The following is a 23946-nucleotide window of genomic DNA, read 5'->3' on the forward strand; positions in this document are numbered from 1 at the left end:
TTAGAATAATTTTTAATAAAAAAAAATTAATATAAATTTAAAAAATTAAAATAATTCGAAAATTAATACAAAAAATTAAAATTCATTAAAAAAAAAAAATTAAAAGGGGTAAGAAAAATATTTCAAATTTATTAAATATTTTAAAATTATTATTTTTAATAAAAAAATATTTATTGAAAAATTAAATTAAATTATAAAAAAAAATAAATAAACTTATGAAAGTTTTGAATTTTATAATAATTTTTAATAAAAAAAAACTTTAATAAAAATTGTAAATTAAATACTTTCGAAAATTAAATAAATAAAATTAAAATTCATTAAAAAAATTAAAAGGACTAAGAAAATTATTTTAAATTATAAAATCAAAAAAAATAAAAATAAATAAATTTATTTTAAATTCTTTAAATTAATAAAATAATTTAAAATTAATTTTTTTAAAATAAATTAATCATAAAATATTTAATAAATTTTTAAATATTAAATTTTAATTAATTTAATTTTTAAATTATCAAAAAATAGTAAATAAAATAAAAAATAATTAAATAAAATAAAATAAATAATAAAAGCGCTTTAATCCTTCATTTCTCAACAGCTTTTCTTTTTTTTTTGTATTTTATTATCAACCATTAGCTGAAACCATCATAGACAAAACTAAGTAGGTATCTCTTTGAACGACAACGAACGACCACAATAACAAAACAGCAACAACACAGATACATAATAATAATTATTTATTGTTGACTTTGATTTTATTTTTAGCGACTTGAAGAAGTAATTGAACTCTGGCAAGTGCTTCGATTGCTGTGGATAAGGAACTTCCTTCAAATAATTTTTTTTTATTTTTTTTTAATAAAAAATAAATAAAAATAAAAATCGGATACATGCATGATTTCCTTTTGGATTTTCTATTTGCTTTAATTTATTAAAACAAAAAATAAATATTTTTTTTGCAACAAGTAGAATGTTTATTTCGTGCGATTTTACCTTAACACCTTCGAAAAACATGCAAACGGAAATATTATATGTGAAGCAAATTGCAAAATGCCTCAACCGTCAAAATAATAATTGCATAGCCTGAGTTGCTATAAAGATAGATAGATGCGATAGATTTGAATGGAATTTAACCAGTTTTGGAAGACATTGAAAATTGTTGATTTATTTTATGATTTGCAGACGAAATTACAACAAGTGAAAGTTTTTTCAAGAATTTTTCATGTAAAATTAGAATTTTTTTTGAATTAATGTTATGATAAGGCGCCAAATTTTAGTGAAATAATTTTTTTGTGACATAAAAACAACTTTTGATGTAAAGGAGTTGTTGGACAAGGTGAATGTCTTTGTGAGTCATAAATGATGAATATGCAAGAAAAAATGTATTTCTTAACTATTTTTATGGTTTTGACGTCATTTGGAGTTTTATGCAGAAATTTGAATGATTTTTATGAATTTTCAGTAAAAATATTACTTTTGTGAATTTTTAATAATTTTTAAGAAATTTAAATGAATCAATATTATTTTTTTTAATAATTAAAATTATATAAAAATTAATTTAATTAAAAATAAAATTAATTATTTACCTAATTAGGTTTTTAATTTACAAAAATAAATAAATAAATAAAAAAGAAAAAAGAAAAAATTAAATTAAAAAATAATAAATTTTTCAATTTAAAAAATTTAAAAAATAAAATTAAATAAAAATAAATTAAAAATTAATTAATGTAATTTAAATAAAAATAAAAATAATTTGTTTCAAAATATAAAATAATTTTTTAAATTATTAAAGTTTATTTATAAATTATTTTATTTAAAATTTTAATTAAATTTATTTTTAATTAAAAAAAAAAAAATTAAATTAAATTATTTACGTTTTTAATTATAATAAAAAATATATAAAAATGTAAAGAAATTATAAAATTTAAAAAAAAAATTAAATAATTAAAATTTTAAAAATAAATGAAATTAAAATAATTAATTACCAAAAATTAAATAAAATTTCAAATTTTTCATTAATTTTTTTAAGTTCTTAAATAATTTGATTTTTTTATTATTTTTTTTTTTTTAAATTAATTAATTTTAATTAAATTAAATTTTAAATTTAAAAAATATTTTTTTTTATCAATTTTTAACGGAAATTGAATGCTTTGAACATTTAAATATCAATAATTCCTTAAATTGCCGCTTTTTATTTGATGTTGTGACGGTTTGTTTGAGGATTACCAAATTGTACCTCTCTGAATCATCAAAACAAAAAATAATTTCACGTTTTTCATCCAATTTTACTTGAATTTTACCGAATCCCAGCTTTAAAATCACAGGTAAATCCATTAATTTGTCATCTCGAATCACTTTTGTATTGAAAACTTTTCAAGATTTCATCAAAAAACGTTCAAAATCAAAAATTTTCAATTCAGGTGTGATTCGTTCTTTTATGGGCAATCAAATTTAGAAAAAAATTCTTAATTCTTTTTGCAGAACGATGGCAGATCCCGAACTCGAAGCTATTCGTCAACAGCGTTTAGCCCAAATGCAAGGACAGGGCGGCGTAAGTTCTTAATTTTTGCATTTCGAACCGGCTTTTTACGAATTTTTTTTTCAGAGCGAGCAACAAAAACAAATGGAAGAACAACGTCGTGCTCAGGAAGACATGAAAAATTCAATGTTGAGTCAAATTTTGTCACAAGCAGCTCGCGCTCGTTTAAACACTCTCAAAATCAGTAAGCCCGAAAAGGCGCAAATTGCAGAATCGACAATTATTCGCATGGCACAAATGGGACAAATCGGCGGCAAGCTAGAAGACACAGAATTGGTGCAAATTCTCGAGAGTTTGAACAAACAAATGCCCAAAAGCGAAAGTATGGTGAAATTCGATAGAAGACGTGCCCAAATCGACTCCGATGACGACGATGATTACGGGATTTAACGATCCTCGAGGATGTCAGAACGACGATTTGAAGTCAAATTTACTCATTTTTATTGTTTGAAATTTCTCTCGCATACCGGCTTTCGCTTTCTTTCATTTTTTTTTAATTTTTAAATAATAATAAAATCGTCACACAATTTACTAAGTAATGCTCCATTCAAAAATTTTTCACTAATTTTACGTAAAATAATAAATAACGTCGATTTGTTCAACTGAATTTGGCTAAATTTCAAGAGGGGGGAACGTTTATTCCTTCTTTTCGTGAGTTTCTTCGGTTTCCTCTTCGGCATCCAGGATGTCGGCGCAGAATATCGAATACACGATCAGCGAGAAAAAGCCCATTGGAAGACCGAATATGAGGCATGTTAAGACGGGATTTCCGCGCCACATTTCCTGCAAGCTCTTCTTTGCCTCGAAATAGGCACGATAAACGCGTGTCATGAGACCATTGCCGCCATAAGCCTAAAAAATGAGAATTTTATTAAAAAAATTTGTTGAGCGAATAATTTAATTTTTTTCACTTTTTGTCAATTTTTTTTTATTTTGTCGAAAAAATAATTTTTTTTTAAAAATTAAATTAAAAAAATTAAATAAATTAAATTAAATTATTTTTTTTTCAAAATATTTTAGATTAAAATGATTATTTTTTTTTAAATTATTTAAAAAGTTAAAAATTAAAAAAAAAAATTATAAAAAAATTAAATTTTAAATAAAATTTTTAAAATTAAAATTTAAATTTAAATTAACAAAATAAATTTTTAATTATTAAGCAAAAATTGATTTTTTTTTAAATTTCAAAATTTTAATTTTAAAAAAAATAATTTTAAATTTAAATAATTTTTAATTTAAAATTTAATTCAAAATAATAAAAAAAATTTTTTTTTTCCAAAATTTTAATTTTTAAAAAATTAATTTTTTAAATTAAAATAATTAATTAATTAATTAATTAAATTAAATTTAAATATTTTTTTTTTTTTTTTAAAATTATTTTAATTAAATAATTAATTCGATTAAAAGTTAAATTAAAAAAATATCTAAATTAAAAAAAAAATTAGAAATTTAATTTTAAATAAATTTATAATTAAAATATTTTTTTCCATTTAATTTTTTGACAAATAAAAATTAAAAAAATCGATTAATAAACTTAATTTGATTATACCTAAATAAGTTTAAAAAATTAATAATTAATTAAATTTAAAATTTTTCAAAAATTATATTATTTAAAAAATTTTTTTTCGACAAAAAGTGAAAAAATTAAATTAATTAACATAAAAAATTAAAAAATTTCTTACCGTAGCAGTACAATTGTGAATACTTTCAAGAAAACTATCAATTGCTTCGTGTGTCAACTGCAACGGATCATCATCCGGCAAATGATGCTCATTCGTAGTTGCATTCAGGACGATCAAATGAGGCGTCGATATGAATTTCGAAGCTAACGAATGCGATAAATCTGGATTTCCGGTCCATCCAAATTGGAATCTTTTGTGAAATTTGTGTTTATTCTTGAAAACAAACTCTTCGACCATATCTTTGAACTCCAATTCGTGTGTCGCAACTTCCAAAAGTTTATTTTCTTCGACAACGACGAGCGCAAGATATTTTCCTGTCTGCACAATATGATGCAAATTATTTCGCGTCACTTTCGGGAATGTTTGGAAACGTTCTTCGTTGATCCATTGATGCAAGGTTTCGTTGAGATGATCCGGATCAACAGATTCAAAGTCCGAAGCCATCGGAAAATGCGTGATACTTCGATCTTTGTGTACGATAATGGCTGGTTCGCTGTCAATGGAGAGATGACGACTTGCGATGTCGAGCGGAATCGAGTAAAAATAGGAATGTGCTTGAAATTTCTCCGCAATCGAGTTGTATGAGGTCCACAAATGGTTTTCTTGTTGTCCAATGAAGGCAAACCACACGGGATTCGTGGCTTTGATGGTGTCTAAAGCGTCGGGAAGTTTCACCGCTTGCACCGGAGGTCCCGAAAGTCGCATCACGAAATGCAGCAAGTCGTCTTTCGATCGTTCGCCCGAATAAACAAACTCTTGTCCGTATTTGAGGAACATTATTGTCGGATATCCCGTGATTTCAAAGTGTTTTTGGACATTTGTGAAGCGCGTGCAATCGAGTCGTCCAACGCGGATGTTCGTGCTGTGCAACGTTTGGGCGACATGACTCCAAATCGGCTCCAAACGCTTGCAGTAAGAGCACCATGGGGCATAAAACATGACGAACCACAATCCTTTGCCTTCGTGATGCACATCGATTATCTTGTCACTGAGCTCCAAAACCTAAAAAGACGGAGAGGAAATTAGCATAAAGACTTTGTTCGACTGCGAAATGGGATTTACATCAGCATTCACCTTTGAGCCGTCAATCACGAAGACAGAAGTGACTGAAAATAATCGAAAAATCACAAAGTTTAGTCAGAATTTTCGTTTTAATCCAATTAATAATAAAGGAAAAATATTGGAAAAAATTCGCAAAAAATGCTTACCTAGCAAAAGTACGGAGATCAGGTAAAATTTATAAGGAAAAAACATTTTTGCGGAAATACTTCTGTGACTTTCTTAGATTAAAAACATTCTCTGGCACAAAATTTTCGGAAAATTTGATAAAAAATATTTTTTCCTTTGATTTTTTTTTCGATGGGCGATGCTCAAAGTGACGTTTTGCAAAGTGAGGTCGTTACAATTATCAAAAATGTTTCCAATTTCAATTTTAAAATTTTTTTTTTTAAATTTTAAATTTGAATTTTAACTATTTTTTTTTTATTTTTTTCATATTTAAATGTAAACTGTCAAAATGTTAAAAAAAATTAAAATAAGTTCTTTTAAAAAAGATAAAAAATTTTGTTAAAATCCGTTTGAAATTCAATATTTTTATTCAAATTTCACACAATGAAAAATTATTAATTTTTTAAAAAATATTTAAAATTTTTATTTTAATAGCACTTTTATAATTTTTAAACATCTAATATCAAAAATGTTGGAAATTGTTAAAATTTTAAACAAAATTTCTTTTAAAAAGATAAAAATTGTTGAAATTCGTTCATATCTCTATATTTTCATCCAAATTTTCACACAATTGAAATTTTAAGTGAAAATTATCAATTTTTTAAAAAATATTTTTCTAAATTAATCCAAAATTAAAAGAATTTTAAAAATTTATGTAGGTATAAAAAAAAATAAATAAATAAATAAAATTGCATAAAAAAATTAAGTTATTTAAAAGCAAATTTTTTCAAATTTTAATTGAAATTTTGTGTCATTTTCTTAAAGTTATTTTTTGAGTTCAAATTATTTTTTTTTATTTTTTTCATCGTCTTAATAAAAATCAATATAAAAATTATCATTTTCTTAAAATTTTAAATATTTTTTCAAATAAAGCTTGAAAAATAAAAAAATTTCAGAAAATAAAAAGTTTTTAAGTAATTTCTACGAAAATTTTTATATTTTTCAAATTAAATGACCAAATTTGTAAAAAAATTGAAAAATTTTTTATTTTTCAAATATTTGAATTTTAGAAATTTTCTCTTAAAAAATTTCAAAAATTTAAAGAAAGAAGAAATCGGAAACACTTTTGACAATTGTATCCCCCTCATTTGTCAAAACAATTCATTTAACAACACATGGTCAAAATACATAGAAGATTTTTTCAAAATAATTCCATAAAATGAGCACAAAGAAAGGAAATGTTCAGCGAACTCGAGCACAGAAGCATCAGAACCGCACGCCATTCAAAAATGACCTTCACGACACTTCGAACAAGATAAAAATCATAAATGCCATCAAAATAGCAGAAGTTTGTGAGCGATGCAAGGAAATTATCGACTGGAAACGCAAATATCGGAAATACAAGCCACTGTCACAGCCAAAAACTTGCAACAAGTGCGGGCAACGAACGATTAAACAAGTAATTTTTCTTTTAAAAATAATTTTTTAAAAAATTTCAATGAAAAAATCTCATTTTTAGGCTTATCACGTCTTATGCACTCCCTGCGCCGTCGAAAATCGTCAATGTGCGAAATGTTTGGTGTCTGCCGATGAAGCTCACATCTTGCCTCCCAACAAAACGCGAGAGGAAGAGGAAAAAGAACAAGCTGAACTCGATAAATTGTTGAAAAATCTCCCGGAACGCAAGAGAAGAACATTTTTACGGTATTTGCGGAAGAAAAATGAGCCAAGCAAAGAAGCTGTCGACGAAGATGGCATCGATATTAGTACAAAAAAGGTCGAAAAACACGAATTGGATGCTGAAATCCGTAAAAAATTCGACGAATTGAAGTTATTGAACCAAAAAATGGATGAAGAGCTCGGATTTTTGCACGATTTGGATGATTCTGAGCTGGAAGGTGATAGTTACGATGAAGATGAGGATGATTTGGAAGACGAATCTGAGGAAGAATCCTAAATTTAGCTAAATTGGTACTTTAACAAAGTATTTTTTTTATTAAAATATTCAAATTAATCTGAAATTTCCTCAACTTTTTCCTGTCCGATGAAATTTTTCGCACATTCACTTGCGGCATTCATTTCCAAACCTTCCAAAATGTACGCCAAATTGTCCAAACTTGCGTCTTCGTCGTCGTCGAACCAAACAGTCAACATGTGTTTACATTGATCGACAATTCCCGGATTTTCTGTCTCAATAAATTGAATTTCATCGTTCGCGAGACCCAATTTCGCTGCGAGTCGTTTCCATTCGTCGCCAATTTTCTCCGAAAGTTGTTTCAAAATTTCCGGCGTGACAACAGCTGCTTTGTGCTCGTGTTGATCTACGTTGTTGCTGCCATCTTGCGAATCGCCGTCATCCTTGATGAGTTCCGCTTCCATTTCTTCGGCGAGATGATCGTTATCCGTGAGATTTGTTTCGCCGTTTTGCGTGTCTTCTGTCGTTGTGCCGGGATTTGCGGTTTGACGTTCCTCTTTTTCCTTCTTGATGCGTTTGCTGACAGTTTCGAGGCAATCTGAGACTTTTGCGGATTGATTGTTGAGAGTGAAGAAGTGAGGAGATTGACGGGCGAGTAAACGTAAGGCACGCCAATCGAAGGATGAGTCAGGTTTGTCTTTGGGCTTTTGCTCGAGGAACTCTTCGAAGGTAGGGAGGAAGTCACGTTCGGATCCCTTGCAAGCACTCAAGTTGTCGGGACATAAATTCCATAAACGAGTGAGCTCGGCACTGAAAAAAAAATACATAGAAAAAATTATTTTTTTTTTAATTTTTATAAAAGCTTTTTTAAAAGAAATTTTTGAAAAATTTTAAAAAAATTTAAAAAAAAAATAAGAAATTAAATTTAATAATATTTCATTAAAAATTTTTCTAAAAATTATTTCGAAAATTGAGAAAAAATTATTTTTTTTAATTTTAATTTTTTTCTTTTAAAAAATTAAAAAAAAAAAAAATAAAATTTAAAAATATTTAATTTTTTTTTTGTAAAATTGAATAAATGGAAAATAATTTTAATAATTTTTTTATTTCAAATATTTTTCTTTTAAAAATGTTGAAACTGTTTCTTGAAAAAAAAAAATTAAATAATTTTTGCCAAAAATAAATCCTAAAAAATTTATTTAATGAAAATTAAATGAATTTTTAATGAAATTTAAATAATTGTAATAAAAAAAATATTATTTTATTAAAATTTAAATTAAAAAAATTTTAAAAATAAGAAATTTTGCATGCCAAAAAATTATTTCGCAAAATTTAGAAAACATTAAACATTTATTTTTTTTATTTTAATATTTTTCGTTTAAAAAATTAGGAAAAAAATTAAATTTTAAAACATTTTAAAATTATTTCGAAAAATTAAAAAAATTTAAATTATTTTTTTTAATTCAAATAATTTTCTCTTATTAATTTTAAAAAAATATATAAATATTTTTTGTCAAATATAAAAAAATTAATTAAATTAAAATTTAAAAAATTTTTTTTAAAAAAAAATTAATCAAATATTTTTCTTAAAAAATTTTTTTTTAAAAGAAATTTTTTCTTTTAAAAAATTATTTTTTTTTAAATTAAATTTAAGAATAAATTAATTTTTTTTTTCAAAAATTTTAAATAAAAATTCAAAAACTTACTTTCCCATGTAGACTTTTCCGCTATTTGTGTAGTCTCGAATGAGATCTCCGAGCAATTTTCGAGGTTTCTTTCCCGTTTGCGGCTTTGTATCTGTTGCTTGTTCAGGTTTTTTAAACTCCTTACATCCCTCGTTCTTCCAACTGCTCCAAATTTCCTCGCGCATCAACATATGTCGCACTGTTTCCGAGAATTTCTTCCCATTTGGCGGCGTTTCGTTCAAAAGTTTATAAATTTGAGCGTCTGTCTCTTTGATCCATTCATTTTGCTGCGCCGTCAGCACGTAAGAATCTTGTTTAAATTTCACTGTTGACGTCAAATATTGGAACAAAATCAAAAATTGAACTAAAACTGAACGACGAAAGTTCGAATCGCTCAACTGGAGAGCCAATAATTTCGGATTTGTCAAGAATTTCGCGAAAAATTGTTGAACTGACTCGATCGAGTCGACACACATTTCCTCGTCATCCGAATGTTTTCGCTTCGATGTGTTGGTTTCCTCTAATTTGCAACTCGAAAATGCCGAAAGAACGTGCATCGAATGCGTTTCGAAGGTTTTCCATCGAAGTCGATCGTAACATTGATTTGGATTTCTGAAGAAATCTTGAAGCGCCCAAAATTTACAATACAAATTATAGTCGATTTTGACTCCAGCTTTGCCGCTTTTTTCATCCGCTTCGCTAAGTTGGTCTCCGATTTCCGTACTTTCCGCTCCAAACTCCGTCACGTTCTCCAAATTGAATTCCGAGACGATATTCAAGCCGCTGCGTTCGGAAAATGGGAAAAATTTCGCGAGAAACAGCAAAATTCTGCCGCAAAAAACGGTATTTTGACTTCGGGAGAGTCTTCGGAGCAAATCGTTGCACATTCGAAGCAAATTATTCTTGCAGGCGGAGAAAAAACACTCTTCCTTCCACACAGAAACGTTTTTTTCGACATAACTGAACATTTCTTCGCACTGATCGAGTGTCATGATGTCGAAAGCGTCGCCGAGCAAGACAACCGGTATTGTTGCGGTAGCGTAATTCTTTCTGCCGCACTCCACGGAGAAATTTATGAGAGTTTCGATTTTTTGGATGTCGCCAACGAGCTCGTCAAGGAGGATATCACGGAATGATTGATCGACGGCAGTTTTTTTGTCGATGTCGGAGCCTTTGCAGGACTCAAAAGAGGCTTTAAAGTTGTCAACATTGTTGCTTGTGTATTGAGATTGAATTTGATCCTGTAAAAAATGAGGAAATTTTCAAGTTTTTAACAGAATTTGATGATAAATTTCATTTTACGCAACTTACCAGAAAGTATTTCCTCATGTCTAAGTAGTTTTTAGTTCCCATAATTGTCTAAAAATCTAAGAAAAATAAGAAAATTTAACTTTTTTGCTTGATTTGTTGATACTGAATTAATCCCAATGAGCAAGTAATTTGACATTTATCAATTTCATACGACTCAAAAAATGGATGAATTATCACTTTCATTCGTCTCATTGGAACCGGAAATGAAAAAATCGGTGCCGGAAATGAAAAAATCGGTGCCGGAAATGAAAAAATCGGTGCCGGAAATGAAAAAATCGGTGCACTTCCGATCGAGGTAGCGCCTCCTGTTGTGCACTAACGCCTGTCTAATAACAATCATCGAATTTTCATCAATTTTCCCATTTTTCCCGTTTTTTAAAGAGCAAAGAGTAGCAAGAGTAGTAAAATTATTTTTTCTCAAAAATTTATTTATGATCTTTTTTAATTCCAAAAATTATTTTAAAATTTAATTTTTAAATTAAAAAAATATAATTTTTAAGAATAAATTTATTAAAATACTAAAATGTATATTAAAAAGCATATAATAAAAATAAAAAATAAATATTTTAATTAGAAAAAACAGATAATAATTTTACTTGAATTATTTTTTTTTAGAATTTTTAGAAAAAAAAAATTATTTTAATTATAAACAAAAATTAAATTGAATGTAAAAAAATAATTTTGAATAAATATTTTTATTAAACAAATAAAAAAAAACGAAAATTTATTTTTTTTAATATTTTTTTTATTTGTATGATTTCAATCTCTTTGTAAATTCTACATCAGCTTCGTGTCTTACATTCATAGATTTTTTTTCTTACATTTCTAAAAAGCTATCTTATATATTTTTTTTCTATCCAATCGTTTCCATCTAGAATCACTTTTCTCTAAATTTTTTCATCATTTTTTTATATTTTTATTTTTTTTTTTTGAATTGATATAAAGTTAGAGCTTAACGGATATTACATTCACTGGTTGTCTTAAATAACTCTTATTTTCAATTTATTTATAAGAAGAAACGTCGACGACACTTTTTTTTTCATTTTTTTTTACTTAAAATTAGATCACTACTTTCTCTCTGTATATTTTTTTTTCTTGACTACAAAAAAAAGTTATCCGAGTTAAAAAACTTAAAATTGCTTTTTTTTTGGGAAATTATAAAAAATTACGTACACAAAAGGTTTCTTATTCAATAATACTTTTTCTTAAAAAAATGAATTTTTTATCTATTCAGTGTTAATTGTATTTTTTTTCATATAAAGAATTCGTGGGTTTTTCTTTCACGGTTTAGTACGCTAAACGATATTTGTCAAATAATGTTGATTATTTTTTTTCGTAATTGCATTCAGGATTCATCAGTACTTATGCTTAAATTATTTTTAAATTTAATTCTTATTTTGTAATTCTCTTAAACATCCAGTTGTTTTGGTTGGGATTGAGTAATGAACGGTTCACTCCACATTTTCCTCAGATCGCCCTGAAATTGAAAGGAAAAAAGAAGGTAAGTAAAATTATTACTTAATTTTTTTAAAACTTTTTAAAAATTATTTTAAATTAATTTTTATTTTTTTAATTTAATTAATTAATTTTTTTTTCATTTATTTTTTGAATAAAATATATTTTTAAATTTAATTTTATTCAAAAAATAAAAAAAATTAAAAATTTTTAAAATAATTAAAATTCAAAAAAAAAATCTTATAATTTTTAAAAATTTAAATTATTAAAAAAAATAATTATAAAATTAAAAAAAAAATAATTTTTTTTTTAAAAATTTTTAAAAGTATAAAATTTTAAAAAAATAAATATTATAAAATTATAAAAAATAATAATTTAAATAATTTTATAAAAAATTTAAAAAAAATTTTTAAATTATATAAATTTTTAATTTAAAATTTTAATTTTTTTTTTAAAATTTAATTTTTTAAAAATTTTTTTTAATGAAAAATTAAATTAAAAAAATTATAAAAAAAATAACAAAATTAAATAAAAAAATTTTAAAACCAATTTTCTAAAATTAAAAAATAATTTTTAAATAATTTACAAATAAAAAAAAAATTAAAAAAATTAATTTTTTTCCAATATTAAATAAATTTTTAATAATTTTATTTATAAGTTTCAATATTTAAAAGTATTATTTTAAAATATTTTCTCCAATAAAATTTTAATAAAAAATTATTTTTTTTCAAAGCGCGATGAAAAAAATTAAAATTAAAATTTACCTTCAAATACGCCATCGTCAATAGCGGCAATAAGGTGAATGGTACCAAATATAAGAGAGCTGGCTGTGCAGCTTTGAATACTTCGCTGCTCACTGTTGCAGTCAATAATCCCAGGAAGTATCTGTGCAAGTAATATTTCATGTATTTTTAATACCATAAAAGCAAAAATTTCGCGTCAAAACTCACCCCAACAAGGAACAATGAAAATACGTAAGTCTCGAGCCCATACTCCGAGGAGGCGGTAAGCCAGCTTCCGCTGTCGTATATTGCGCCTTCTTATACGCATCGTACCGCAAGACAAAACACAACAACAGCCCAGGCATCACAATGTCGCCTAATCCCAACATCGAAAAATGCTGATTGTTGTTGTAACTCGGAAAGACGAGTTTTCCGGGCAAATTCAATTTTGGCGGATCGCGAATCACTCCGCCGAGATTTAGCTTCTTGGAGAATATGGAGACGGGATTTTCGGCAGGACGCGTTGCTACTTTCACCATGACGTTCGTGCTGAAGATGTACGACGAGAAAAAGACCCAAAAGACGTCGTACAGCAGCAATCCGGTAAGCAAGAGTGTCGATACTTTGAGCGATGGAAGTCGTACGAAGGCGATAAATGCCACACAGAGTCCCATGCCCATGGCATCCATCAAAAGCCAGTGTCCCGTGAGGACCCAGATGCACACAATCGAGAGCGACAAACTAAAACTAAAGAGTTCGGCGGCCGTAAATCTTCCGCAGACGCCAAATGAGATCCGCGTGCCATCCGTGCACGGTCTGATGATGTACTGACACATGGGAAGCAGCAGAAATGCGAGAGCGACGGTTGCAATGATCGCCGTGCATACCGCAAACAACATTTGCATGGAATCGAAGAAGAAAAACATGACGAGAAGTGATATGGATGCGCCAAGGGGAAGACACAGAGCATGGAATGTGTCCAAAGTTGCGAATTTATTCTGTTCGGGCTGCGGTACGGGTTCGCCTGTCAACAGATTATTTGTGCTTTCGCTCAAACGCTTCTTTTCCTTCTCCTTTTGTTCTTGCTCCATGTTGAGACTGCGAAAACTTCCGTACACGATGAGCAGCATCGAGATAAGGCAGGTAGACACGCGACTGGAATCCATGATCGAAACTGAAAAAAGACAAAAATTTAAAAAAAAAATGTCACACAAAATATCCGCGAAGTCAAACAATAACTCATTTATACAACAACAACAATTTAAACTAATCATCAAGTTTTTCGCATTATAAACAATGAACTTACTCGAGGCAGTTCCGTTTGTTTCTTCTGACATCGCAACAGCCGACTGATACTAATTTGCACACACTAATGATTGTAGACAAATTTTCCTTTTGTTACTACTACTTTTTTTTCCTCTGCTGATGATGATGTCTGCGCGATTAAATTATATCACAATGCCAAATCTTGACAAATTTGTTTCGGTGAAATTTTTAGAGGTGACGTTTCATGAGTGTTTTTTTTTTGTTTGCAATCACCTGAAATAAAAATAAAAAAAAACAATCAATTTTAGTAAATTAATCTGAAGAAAAGCGAATAAATATATTTTTTTCATTTTTTGACAATCGCCTTCTATAAATTTAAAAATTTAATTATGAAAATTATAAAAAAAATATTTATAAAGAAAACTATGTTTAAAAAATAAAAATAAATAAATAAATTAAATAAATTTAATTAATTAATTTATTTAATAAAAATATATTAAAATTTATTTATTTTAATTAATTTTATATCATTTATTTATTTTTATTTTTTTGAAAAATTTATATTAATATTTTTCAATTTTCAAAAAAAAAAATTTTTTTTTTAAATTTTCATAATTATCCAATTTTTTTAATTAATTAAATTTAATTGAATTAAAATTAAATTTAATTAAATTAATTAAACCAAATTAAAATTTTAAATTCAAGTTTTAATAATTATTTTTTCAAATTTCTATTTAATTTTTAATCAAAAAAAAAAAAAAATTTAATTTAAAAATTTAATTTAATTAAATTAAATTTAAATTTAATAAAAATTGATTAAAAAAAAATTTAAATTAATTAAAATTTTAAATTATTAAAAAAAAAATAATTTAAATAATAAAATTAATTTAATTTCTAAAGTTAAAAAATTAATTATTTTCTTCCTTAATATATTTTATTTTTTTAATTAATAAATTTTTACCCCCAAAATATTTGACAAAAATAGAAAATATAAAATTTTTGTCGCGCAAATTAGTCTAGATAAGATAAAAACGGGTCAATGTCGTCGTCGCATCACAAAAAAAGAAGAGAAAAAAATATGTAAATAATTAAATAGCTACTATTTTCCCCTCGAACAATTTCAGCAACGACAAAAAAAAACTTCCCTTATCTAACGTTCAATCAACACGCAGCTAAGTAGCTTCTCATTCCCCAACGACGCGACGCAATTTTTTTTCCTTTTCATTATTTTTATTAGATAAAAAAAGCAATCATTAACCATATTTTCCTTCATTTCCTTTTTTTATTTTTTCATTTTTAACATCTGATGACACTTTTCACGTGCTCGTCCTTGTTCGCGTTGAAAAATATTTTTGCATCTTGCAAATTTTTCTCCATAAGTTAATTTTATTTAATAAACTCGTTCACCTGTTCGCAATTTTTCAACATTTTTATTACAAATGGAATCAATCATGCTTACTCTCGTGTTCGTACTCTCGGAATTTATTTGTTGGAAAAAATGTATGTAAAAAGAAATATTTTTGTAAGCATGACCGAATATCGTTTTTTTTTTAGTTTTCGTAGCTTTTTATGCGAGTAATTTGCCTTCGAGTATTCTTGTTGCTTTAAATTCGAATAAAAATTTCGTATCAAATAACGGATCATTGAACTACCTATTAGTCGCGGATGTTTTATGTGTTAAATTGTTTGATATTTTTGAATTTTGTAGTAATGAAGAAATTAGAGTGAATGCTATTGGATTCGTTGAAATTTTATGAGAAATGAAAAAAAATAAATTTTTAAAAAATAAATAAAATTTTAATTTTTTGTTGAAAGTTTTGAAAAAAATTAAATTAAAATTTGAATTTAAAAAAAATTTAAAAAAAAAATTTTTAAAAAAAAATATTTAAAAAAAAAATTCATTTTTAATTTTTTGAAAAAATTTAAAAAAATTAAAAAAAAAATTAAATAAAATTTTTATATATTTTAAATTTTTTAAAAAATATTTTGAAATATTTTTAACCAAATCAATAGTAGAAAAGAAAAATTTAAATTTAAAAACAAAAAAATTTTTTTTCTATTTTGAAGGTTAATTTAAAACACTCGTTATTTTTAAGAATTTAAAAAATTTATAACTTAAAAAAATAAAATAAAAAAAAATAATTAAAATTTTTAATTTTTTAAAAAATTTTGAAAATTTTTGGTTTGTAATTATTTTTGTAAAATTTTTTAAATAATTTTTTATTAAATTTTTTAATAAATTAAAAAATAAAATTAAAAACCAATAAATTTAAAAAAAAAAAAATTTTCAAATACAAAAAATTTCTAACTTTTTTTAATAAAATTCTCATAAAATCTTTCAAACAATTCAACTTTCCTCTCATAAAATCACACACTTGATAACCTGACATGACTTGTGATTAGACAAAAAAATTCTAAATCGAGGGCATTATCGTCGACAACACGTTTTTTTTTTCATTCCTATAATTTTTAATGACATATCCGAACACAGCATTTCATAAGAACGTAATTTCATTCAATGATGAGAGCGTTAACCGATGCATGACACGCGTAATTGTTGAGCATAACCGTGCGTCAGAATGGGGAACATTTTTATTAGTCGACCGAAGTTTTATGCTGGTACGCTCGATGCAACTTTGTCTTCTTCAACTTTTTGATAACGAAAAAATTGAGACAGCTGACAGAAATTGAAATCTCTTGTTTCACAAGTTTTTTGTTCGGTTTTGTTTCTTTATTTTTATTTTTTTTGGGTTGTGTGAAAAAGTTCTCTCGCAAGAAATATGAAATTTGTAAGAAACAAAAAAAAAATTGTAATAATAAATGATTGAATGGTGAGGCAAGTACACGGCACAAGAACAATACATAATTATAATCTTGTTGTTGTTTTCTTCGCAGTCTGTTGTTCGAGATAATTATTATATTTGTTTATTACAGAAAATTGTATGTACCAATGCACAAGTTTTGTTGTTTCGTTAATGGAAATGATGTACAATGGAGTTTTGAAATTTAACACTACAACAAGAAGTCTTACAAAAATTTTATTTTACGTCGATTTTTTTATTAACTCGAAAAAATTCGAATTATTGAGTTTTAATTAAATTTTTTTTAATTTAAATAAAATATTTAATTTTAATTTAAAAAATTATAAAAAATTTAAAAAAAAAACATTATACTAAAAAAATTAAAATTTTAAAAAATATAAAATTTTAAAAATTAAATTATTTTTTTTTAAATAATTAATATTTTTTAAAATTTATAAATTAAGCTTTTAAATATAATAAAATTTATTTAAATTTAAAATTTTAATTAAAAAAAAAAAATTTCAAATTTTAATGTATATCTAAAAATATTTAATTTTGTAAAAATAAAGAACATGTCAAATGTTTTCCAAAATTATACAATTTTAGTTCATTCTGATTATAATTTGTAAAAATATTGTTCAAAATTTTTAAATTTAATTTTTTTTTCAAAAAATTTTAATTTCTTTTTTTTTTAAATTTAAATCATTTTGTACGTTTTAAATTTTTTGGTTGAAAAAATTTTTAAATTTAGAAAGATTTGACTCGAAATTTATAAAAAAATATTTTTTAAAATTTTTAAAATTTGTATTTAATTTTAATTTAATTTAATTTTAGTATTTCTTATTATTAAAAAAATTTTTTTTTCTAAAACTTAAAATATTCGTAAATAAAAATTTAATTCATAAATTAAAAAGAATTTAAAAAATTTAAATTCTTTAAAAAAATTTTTTTTTTCAAAATTTTACAGTTTATTATAATTTTCGTTAAAAATCGTAAAATTTTGTTGAAAAAATTTTTGCTGAATGTAAAAATAAAATTATTTTTTTGAAAGTAAAAAAGATACAATCTCATAACATTAAGTACCAAAAAATGCGCTTTTTTTACGAAAATTCCATTTCAGATATATTTTTCATCCAAAATCGGTCACCATGTAATGCATTTTTAATGGCAACAAGTTTTTTTCGTTCACAAGAAAAATATTTAAGTTGTCGCTATTAAACAAGTACTTTGCACAGTCAAACGCGAGCGGCAATTTAAGTGAATTTGAGCAAAACTGGTCCATTTACTGCGTTCCAGGCACCTGTTAAGCAACATAAGCTGCTTTTTCTTCGGCATCTCGCTCATAAAATAAAACCAACATCATTGCAAAATGCATAAAATACTTTCATTTTATCACATTTTCGTTGTTGTTGTACAATCAAGTCTACTTTATTTCATTATTATAAGCCCAATAACAATATGTTTCGTCGGTACAAGCCACACAGGTACACTAAATGTGCAATCGGTATAATAATAGCATAGCCGACGACGTGCTTCTATTATTTTTTTTTTGCAACTTGTGTTTTGATTTTCGCATTCGCACACAATTTACACCGCAAAACCAGCAGCTTACCGTTTTTTTTTGTATTTTTCTTTTGTTTTAGCGTACTTTCATTCATGCGGGGGACAATTATAGATCGTCGAGTGATAGCCGAATGATTAGGCATTTCTATTTTTACGAACGTGCCATGACTTTTTTAAAAAAATTTAATTCAACGACGTACTTTAGACTTACATACAAGAGGCGTGAACTGCGTTTTTATTTGAAAAGCGACTAATAATAGAGGAGTGGGTCAACAAACATTTAATGTTTAGCGATAAAAAGTTATCTCTTGCCGATAAAAATAAACAGCAGACTGCAATTTCAGCAAAATTTTGACAAAAAAAAATTAAAATTTATTTATTACATAAACGGAGAAGATACTTTTTGTTAGAGTAGCATCAAAAAAATTAAAATTGTTATACAATGCAACAAAACAATGTCATTGTTCAGCAATTTTTTTTTTGCTCATTTGTATGTAAATTTTTCGGTAAATCGTTTGATTTGGCGTTAAATTTTCACTTTTTTAACGTCTTTTTGTTCTGATTTTTTTTATTTTTTGGGTCAATGGTGATTTGGTTGATTGCAACAACAGTTCTAAATTATATCATTAAACAATCATTTTGGAAAATAAATTTATTTACAATTTTACAAACAAAAAATGAAACAAAAATTGAGTAATTTACATAAATTTTTGTATGCATGGGTTCGAAGATACCAAAGTTTTGCACAAAAATGAATTAAATTAAAGCAATATTGCACAAATTGCAGATTCATGTGTTTCCAAAGGGGGATATTTATGGAAATTTTGCAACTAATTGATTAAATTTAACACTCAACAGAGGAAAATGGGAAGTTTTTAATTTAGTTAAAGTGAATTTGTTGAATTCTTGGAAGTGTTTTAATTTAATTTTGTGTCTTGTGAAATTTCTTTAAAATTTAAGGAAGAAGTTTTTATTTAAAGGAATTTTCTATTTTTTTTTAGTTTATTTTGTTTCTCAAAATTATTAAAAAAATAATTAATTAATTTAATTTAATTTAATTAAATTTAATTTTTTTAAAATTAATATTCATAAAAAATATTAATAATAAATATAAAAAAATCAAAAAAATATTTTTAATTTAACAAATGACAAAAATCGAACTAAAAATTATAAAAATCAAAATTTTTACGAAATTATGAAATTTATATTTTTTTTAGATATTTTATTTTTTTCTTTTTATTTAAAAATATTTGTTTTGCTGAAAAATCAAATACTAAACAAAAAATTTTAAATTTGTTAAAAAATAATAAAAAAAATTAAATTTTGTGTTAAAAAAATCGTATCTTTAAATTTTTTTTAAAAATTAAAAAAAAAAAGATTTTTATTAATAAATTTTATTGAGTTTTAAAATTATTATTTATAATATATTAACTTTAACTTTAAATTTATCGAACTAAAAAGTGTAAAATAAGCTTTTTACGATTTTTTAATGGAATTTATATTTTTCATATAATTTATTTTTTTATTTGAAAATAAATATTTTTTGACTAAAAAATAAAAATTCAAGTAGAAATTTTTTTGATAACATTATAAATTGAATATTTTATAAAAAATCATATTTTTCAAATTTGTTTAAAATTTTTTTTAAAATTTAAAAAAATAATTTATTTTATTTAACAAAAAATAAAAATAAAATAAATAAAATACAAAAAATGAACATAAATAAATAAAAATTAAAAAAAAATAAAATTAAATAGAAATATATTTAAATAAAATAATTTTTTTAAAACTTATTTAAAATTTATATAAAATTGACTTAAACTTGAAATAATCAAAATATCTGAAAATTTTCTTATAAGTTCAAGGTTTTTTCTTAAAATTCTTACTCTGAGAGTAACTTTTGTTCAAAATATCGCTAAAAAACGCAAAAAAAAATTTTTTTATCTAAACAACAGACAACAACAGCTGATCAAACTTTTGTTTTACGTCACGTGAAATCTACTTTATCTTCTCATAAAATCGATCTACGTTCAAATTTGTGCTCAATTTCAAAGAAATATCCAAAAACGGTCATCACATATCCCTCATGGGGCTCCATGTGTTAATTTGTCACCAACAATCCAGTCACGCTCTCAACCATCAAATGTCGCTTTTTAGTTTTTTAACCCAATAATAACGATGAAATCTCTCATGGGGTGCATGCGACAATTTATTCTGACAAAACAACAACATCCATCATTTACAATTGTTCGTATATATTTCGTGTATGATTGATTAAATTTTCCAGTAAGTTTGTCTAAATAAATTATTATATTGGTAATCAAATAATCATTTATTATATTTGTTTATCCATGCGCCATCCAGGCTAACAACCAGGATACATTATTTAGCGTATTGTGACGAAAAATGGTCAAAAATGTCATTTTTTTCGTGTTTTTAACATAATGGCAATTGTTTTCTAATACTTTGCTACGTTTCACATCATTAGTTTCCGTATTCTGTTTTAAATATGGCTTTACCATAAATACAAAAAATTTCTATTGTTTTCAATATTTTTTTTACACTAACCAGGTAATTGCACTTCCATAAAGAAATAGCGAAAAAAACACAAAATCTAAGGGAAAAGTACATAAATAATGTATATGCATGTTGTTTTGTTCACAGTTAAAGCAAAAAAAAAATCTTGTAATTTTTTTCACATTTTTTTTAAACACACTCGAGGTACTCGTTTCATGCGGCTAAAAAAATATTTATAAATGAAAGTTACGTTCGACCAGATTTTTTTTGCTTCTTATTCATAAAATGACTACGACAACGACACAATGGGTACGAAAAAAAATATAAATAAAAAATTGCCATCATGATTATCATTATTATTTGTCTAGTCACTCAAAAAAAGAGTTGAAATAAATAATAAATGGACAACGCGTCGTTTTGAAGAAATTTCTCATGATTCTTGAACAATTCTAGTTTCAGAAATTCTGATGACATCATCTGTGGAGGTTAAACATACAAGAAGAGACACATAGTAGCGACGAAGAGAAGGGAAAAAGGAAGAGAAAGGAGCATTTTTAAACAAAAAAAAAAAACTTTTACTTAGTTAGTGTTGCTGTAAATGAAGGCGTTTCATTAGCTAATTGAATTTCATTCCCATTTCATTCAGTAAGCCAAGTAAGTAATACAGAAATAAAAGAAAGAAGATGTCTAACAATTTTTTTCTATATTAATATTTAACGCGGTAACAGTAAAAGGTCATTATACTTCATTTTTTATTAACTGTGCGTTATGAGAAACAATTTTAATTATTATTATTTTACGGCTTGAATGAATGTATGAGCTCTTCATGCTTTGGAAATTATTAAAAAAAAAACAACAATAAATAGCACCGTAAATAACAATTAAATTAGGTTGTTACAATTACATTTTTTATTTCATGTTAATAATTTTTTTTTGTTTTAGGAAAATTTTGATGACAATATAAATTTATCGAAGTCAATTCAACAGTTCATGAAAAAGTTTGGAAAAATTCAATATTAAAAGTTGTTTACGAAGTTTGCAGTTGTTTACAAAGGTCCAATCTACAGTCACAAAAGAGTTCTTGGAAATCAGAATCTCTCATTTCATTGAAAACCATATTGCTATTTTAATCGTTCCATGGAAACAACATATTCAATTCGTATTCAATGGACTCGATGTTTGAGTTAGATTCACAGAAAGAAAGATTTTCTTTATAGATTTTATTTTTTTCAGAGAACAGATCAGTTTTTTAATCTTCTATGATAGCATCGATTGTCAGTTTTGTGTTTGATGGACTGTGTATTATACTCTATGAAACCAAGTTGATCTATATGATCGTCTACTGAAATTCAAAAACAAAAAATGGAAGAACTGGCAAATTTCAAAAATTCACAATGCTTTTGTTCGGTTGCATAATTTTTACTTCAATTGGTTTTGAGTTACATACATCCGAACTCTACATTGAGCTCTAATTTCATTGTACCAAAATCGAAAGAAGAAAGAATACTTATTTATTTTATCGAGTATTGGAAAATGTCACTGAATCCAAAACGGTAACATCTTCTATTAACAAAGTCACTTACAAGAAATATTTCTTATTATACTTATGATAATTTTTTTTTATATATTGGATTAAAAAATTGAAAGAATACTAATTTTCTACAAGTTAATATGAAACAATTCTGTTATTTTCGAAAGATTAACATTGTTTAGTTAAAAAGCTTCGTCAAAAAAAATTTAACTTTTTTAAATGACTCCGAGAAATATTTTTGTTCGAACTTTGGTTCAGAAGAGAAGTTAAATATCAAATTCATTTCTATTAATTTTAAAGTTTCATATTTCTTTAATAATACTGAACCCAAACTTTTAAACTCCAACAATTTTCAAAAACTCATGAAAAATCTCTTATTTCCCCCCATTTCATATTTCAAGAGTTCATGTAACATGAAACACTTTTCAAACTTGCTTCATCCTCTAAATAAAAAATCGCTTCATATCAGGAACTATATCACATTTTACGGTCATTGTCTTTCATTTATGATAAACATAAATAAGGAAAAAAACCAACATTTTTAGACACTTTCAAAAAAAGTGAGAGAGAAACAATAGACAGTGAGAAGTTATTAAAAAACCTTGACTTGTCATGAAACTCCGCTGAAATAAATGCGAACATTTAACTTTAGCGGTTTCATTTAAATCAATCTTCATTACTTGTGTAAACAAACGAAGTAAGCTGAATTATTTTGCAATAAACGACAAAATTGACGACAACGACGACGAACGACAACCTCTTGAAATTGAATCGATTTTTATTTTTGTTTATTTACCTTTTGTACGCGTATTTTTTATGAATTCCTTATATTTCTTTTGATCGAATTTTTTTTTGTGTATGTCGTGTGATTGCTTAATACTGAAGAAAAACAATATTTTTTCTTGTAAATTGATTGCTGCACTCTATATGTCACCGTGCATATGTCGTATCCATATGTTTGTTATTTATATAATAAGTCTTATATTTCACTGATTCATGTTTATTTATTTATTTATATTTTTTTTCGTATGTAACTAGAATGTAAATACAGCTCACTTGTCTATTTATACTTGTAAATACTTTTTTTTTGCACACTATACCAATAAATAAATGGAAGAATCGTTCACCTCTTCCAGCCGACGCACTATTTTTATCTTTTTTCGTTTTTTGAGTAAATATTTTTCTATTCCTCCATGATTAAAAAAATACTTTTTGTGTGTTTTCTTCGACAAATTTGTTTGTTAGATTAGTAGCTTTTCTGCATTGCAGCGCATAGACAATAGAATTGAGACACAAAGATGAAGTAAGAAATGATGAAAGCTCTAAATAGAGACAAAAACTCCTTTTTTTGAAGTTTTTTAGGAAATCCCGTGGATTTCCAGAGCGAATTTGTTGTTATTTGTTCTATCTCCGTACCATTATGCACTTTTTTGTTGGGTAAAAATTGTGTAAATATCAGTCACTTGAAAATTAATTCTTCAATTTTTCATCTTTCTACGTCGATTGTTGGTGCAATTTTTAATGGATTTCGTCAATGGATGACATTCTACGGTAGTTTTTTGAGTTTTATCCGAGATTTTTGGTCGTGAAGCGACTTTCCAAGTGTTTTTTACATTTATTTTTCAGTGATTATTATTTTTCGAACCTTTCGCGACCAAAACTCAATGGATACTGAATGAAGTTTGACAGTCGCTCAAGTGCTCAGTTTGAATTTAGCAGTTGATTGGATGGTTTTGAGAAAAGTGAGCCAATCAGAATGCGAGAAAAAATTGTGAGAAATTTTCTGATTGGATAAATGGAA

The 23946-nt window shown here is 25.4% G+C and overlaps 5 protein-coding genes across 6 annotated transcripts; 2 read left to right on the top strand and 3 right to left on the bottom strand.

Annotated features, from left to right (window-relative positions):
• The first annotated feature begins 2217 nt into the window (after positions 1-2217).
• On the top strand, positions 2218-3084 carry LOC134834927 (programmed cell death protein 5). The gene is made up of 3 exons (XM_063849736.1): positions 2218-2315; positions 2473-2542; positions 2597-3084. The coding sequence occupies exons 2-3, from the start codon at positions 2477-2479 to the stop codon at positions 2918-2920; spliced, it is 390 nt and encodes a 129-aa protein (XP_063705806.1). The 5' UTR covers positions 2218-2315; positions 2473-2476; the 3' UTR covers positions 2921-3084.
• Positions 2824-5587, bottom strand: LOC134834908 (protein disulfide-isomerase TMX3). 2 transcript variants are annotated; one of them, XM_063849725.1, is made up of 4 exons: positions 5421-5587; positions 5287-5318; positions 4213-5214; positions 2824-3382 (listed from the first exon to the last, which is right to left on the bottom strand). In XM_063849725.1, the coding sequence occupies exons 1-4, from the start codon at positions 5464-5466 to the stop codon at positions 3167-3169; spliced, it is 1296 nt and encodes a 431-aa protein (XP_063705795.1). In that variant the 5' UTR covers positions 5467-5587; the 3' UTR covers positions 2824-3166. The 2 variants fall into 2 exon arrangements, with proteins under 2 accessions (XP_063705795.1, XP_063705788.1); XM_063849718.1 differs by having other exon boundaries at positions 5275-5318.
• A 952-nt stretch (positions 5588-6539) lies between these two features.
• LOC134836817 (uncharacterized protein C9orf85 homolog) lies at positions 6540-7336 on the top strand. Its single transcript, XM_063852051.1, has 2 exons — positions 6540-6838; positions 6899-7336. The coding sequence occupies exons 1-2, from the start codon at positions 6599-6601 to the stop codon at positions 7334-7336; spliced, it is 678 nt and encodes a 225-aa protein (XP_063708121.1). The 5' UTR covers positions 6540-6598.
• Positions 7337-7389: 53 nt separating this feature from the next.
• On the bottom strand, positions 7390-10405 carry LOC134836816 (THO complex subunit 1). Its single transcript, XM_063852050.1, has 3 exons — positions 10291-10405; positions 9001-10220; positions 7390-8104 (listed from the first exon to the last, which is right to left on the bottom strand). Exons 1-3 carry the CDS (start codon positions 10330-10332, stop codon positions 7390-7392), a joined length of 1977 nt encoding a protein of 658 aa, XP_063708120.1. The 5' UTR covers positions 10333-10405.
• A 1126-nt stretch (positions 10406-11531) lies between these two features.
• Positions 11532-23791, bottom strand: LOC134838132 (signal peptide peptidase-like 3). Its single transcript, XM_063853603.1, has 5 exons — positions 22942-23791; positions 13774-14006; positions 12696-13641; positions 12510-12630; positions 11532-11767 (listed from the first exon to the last, which is right to left on the bottom strand). Exons 2-5 carry the CDS (start codon positions 13802-13804, stop codon positions 11699-11701), a joined length of 1167 nt encoding a protein of 388 aa, XP_063709673.1. The 5' UTR covers positions 13805-14006; positions 22942-23791; the 3' UTR covers positions 11532-11698.
• Positions 23792-23946: the final 155 nt, after the last annotated feature.

Source organism: Culicoides brevitarsis, chromosome 1, assembly GCF_036172545.1.
Source record: "Culicoides brevitarsis isolate CSIRO-B50_1 chromosome 1, AGI_CSIRO_Cbre_v1, whole genome shotgun sequence".
NCBI lineage: Eukaryota > Metazoa > Arthropoda > Insecta > Diptera > Ceratopogonidae > Culicoides > Culicoides brevitarsis.

Coding starts and splice junctions, on each gene's coding strand:
- LOC134836817 (XM_063852051.1), top strand. CDS start 6,599: ATGAGCACAAAGAAAGGAAATGTTCAGCGAACTCGAGCACAGAAGCAT. Junction 6,839..6,898: donor GGCAACGAACGATTAAACAA/GTAATTTTTCTT, acceptor TCTCATTTTTAG/GCTTATCACGTCTTATGCAC.
- LOC134838132 (XM_063853603.1), bottom strand. CDS start 13,804: ATGTCAGAAGAAACAAACGGAACTGCCTCGA. Junction 13,642..13,773: donor AACAAACGGAACTGCCTCGA/GTAAGTTCATTG, acceptor GTCTTTTTTCAG/TTTCGATCATGGATTCCAGT. Junction 12,631..12,695: donor TTTCATTGTTCCTTGTTGGG/GTGAGTTTTGAC, acceptor TTACTTGCACAG/ATACTTCCTGGGATTATTGA.
- LOC134834908 (XM_063849718.1), bottom strand. CDS start 5,466: ATGTTTTTTCCTTATAAATTTTACCTGATCTCCGTACTTTTGCTAG. Junction 5,319..5,420: donor GATCTCCGTACTTTTGCTAG/GTAAGCATTTTT, acceptor GATTATTTTCAG/TCACTTCTGTCTTCGTGATT. Junction 3,383..4,212: donor TTCACAATTGTACTGCTACG/GTAAGAAATTTT, acceptor CTCATTTTTTAG/GCTTATGGCGGCAATGGTCT.
- LOC134836816 (XM_063852050.1), bottom strand. CDS start 10,332: ATGGGAACTAAAAACTACTTAGACATGAGGAAATACTTTCTG. Junction 10,221..10,290: donor ACATGAGGAAATACTTTCTG/GTAAGTTGCGTA, acceptor CATTTTTTACAG/GATCAAATTCAATCTCAATA. Junction 8,105..9,000: donor GGAAAAGTCTACATGGGAAA/GTAAGTTTTTGA, acceptor TTTTTTTTTCAG/TGCCGAGCTCACTCGTTTAT.
- LOC134834927 (XM_063849736.1), top strand. CDS start 2,477: ATGGCAGATCCCGAACTCGAAGCTATTCGTCAACAGCGTTTAGCCCAA. Junction 2,543..2,596: donor AAATGCAAGGACAGGGCGGC/GTAAGTTCTTAA, acceptor TTTTTTTTTCAG/AGCGAGCAACAAAAACAAAT.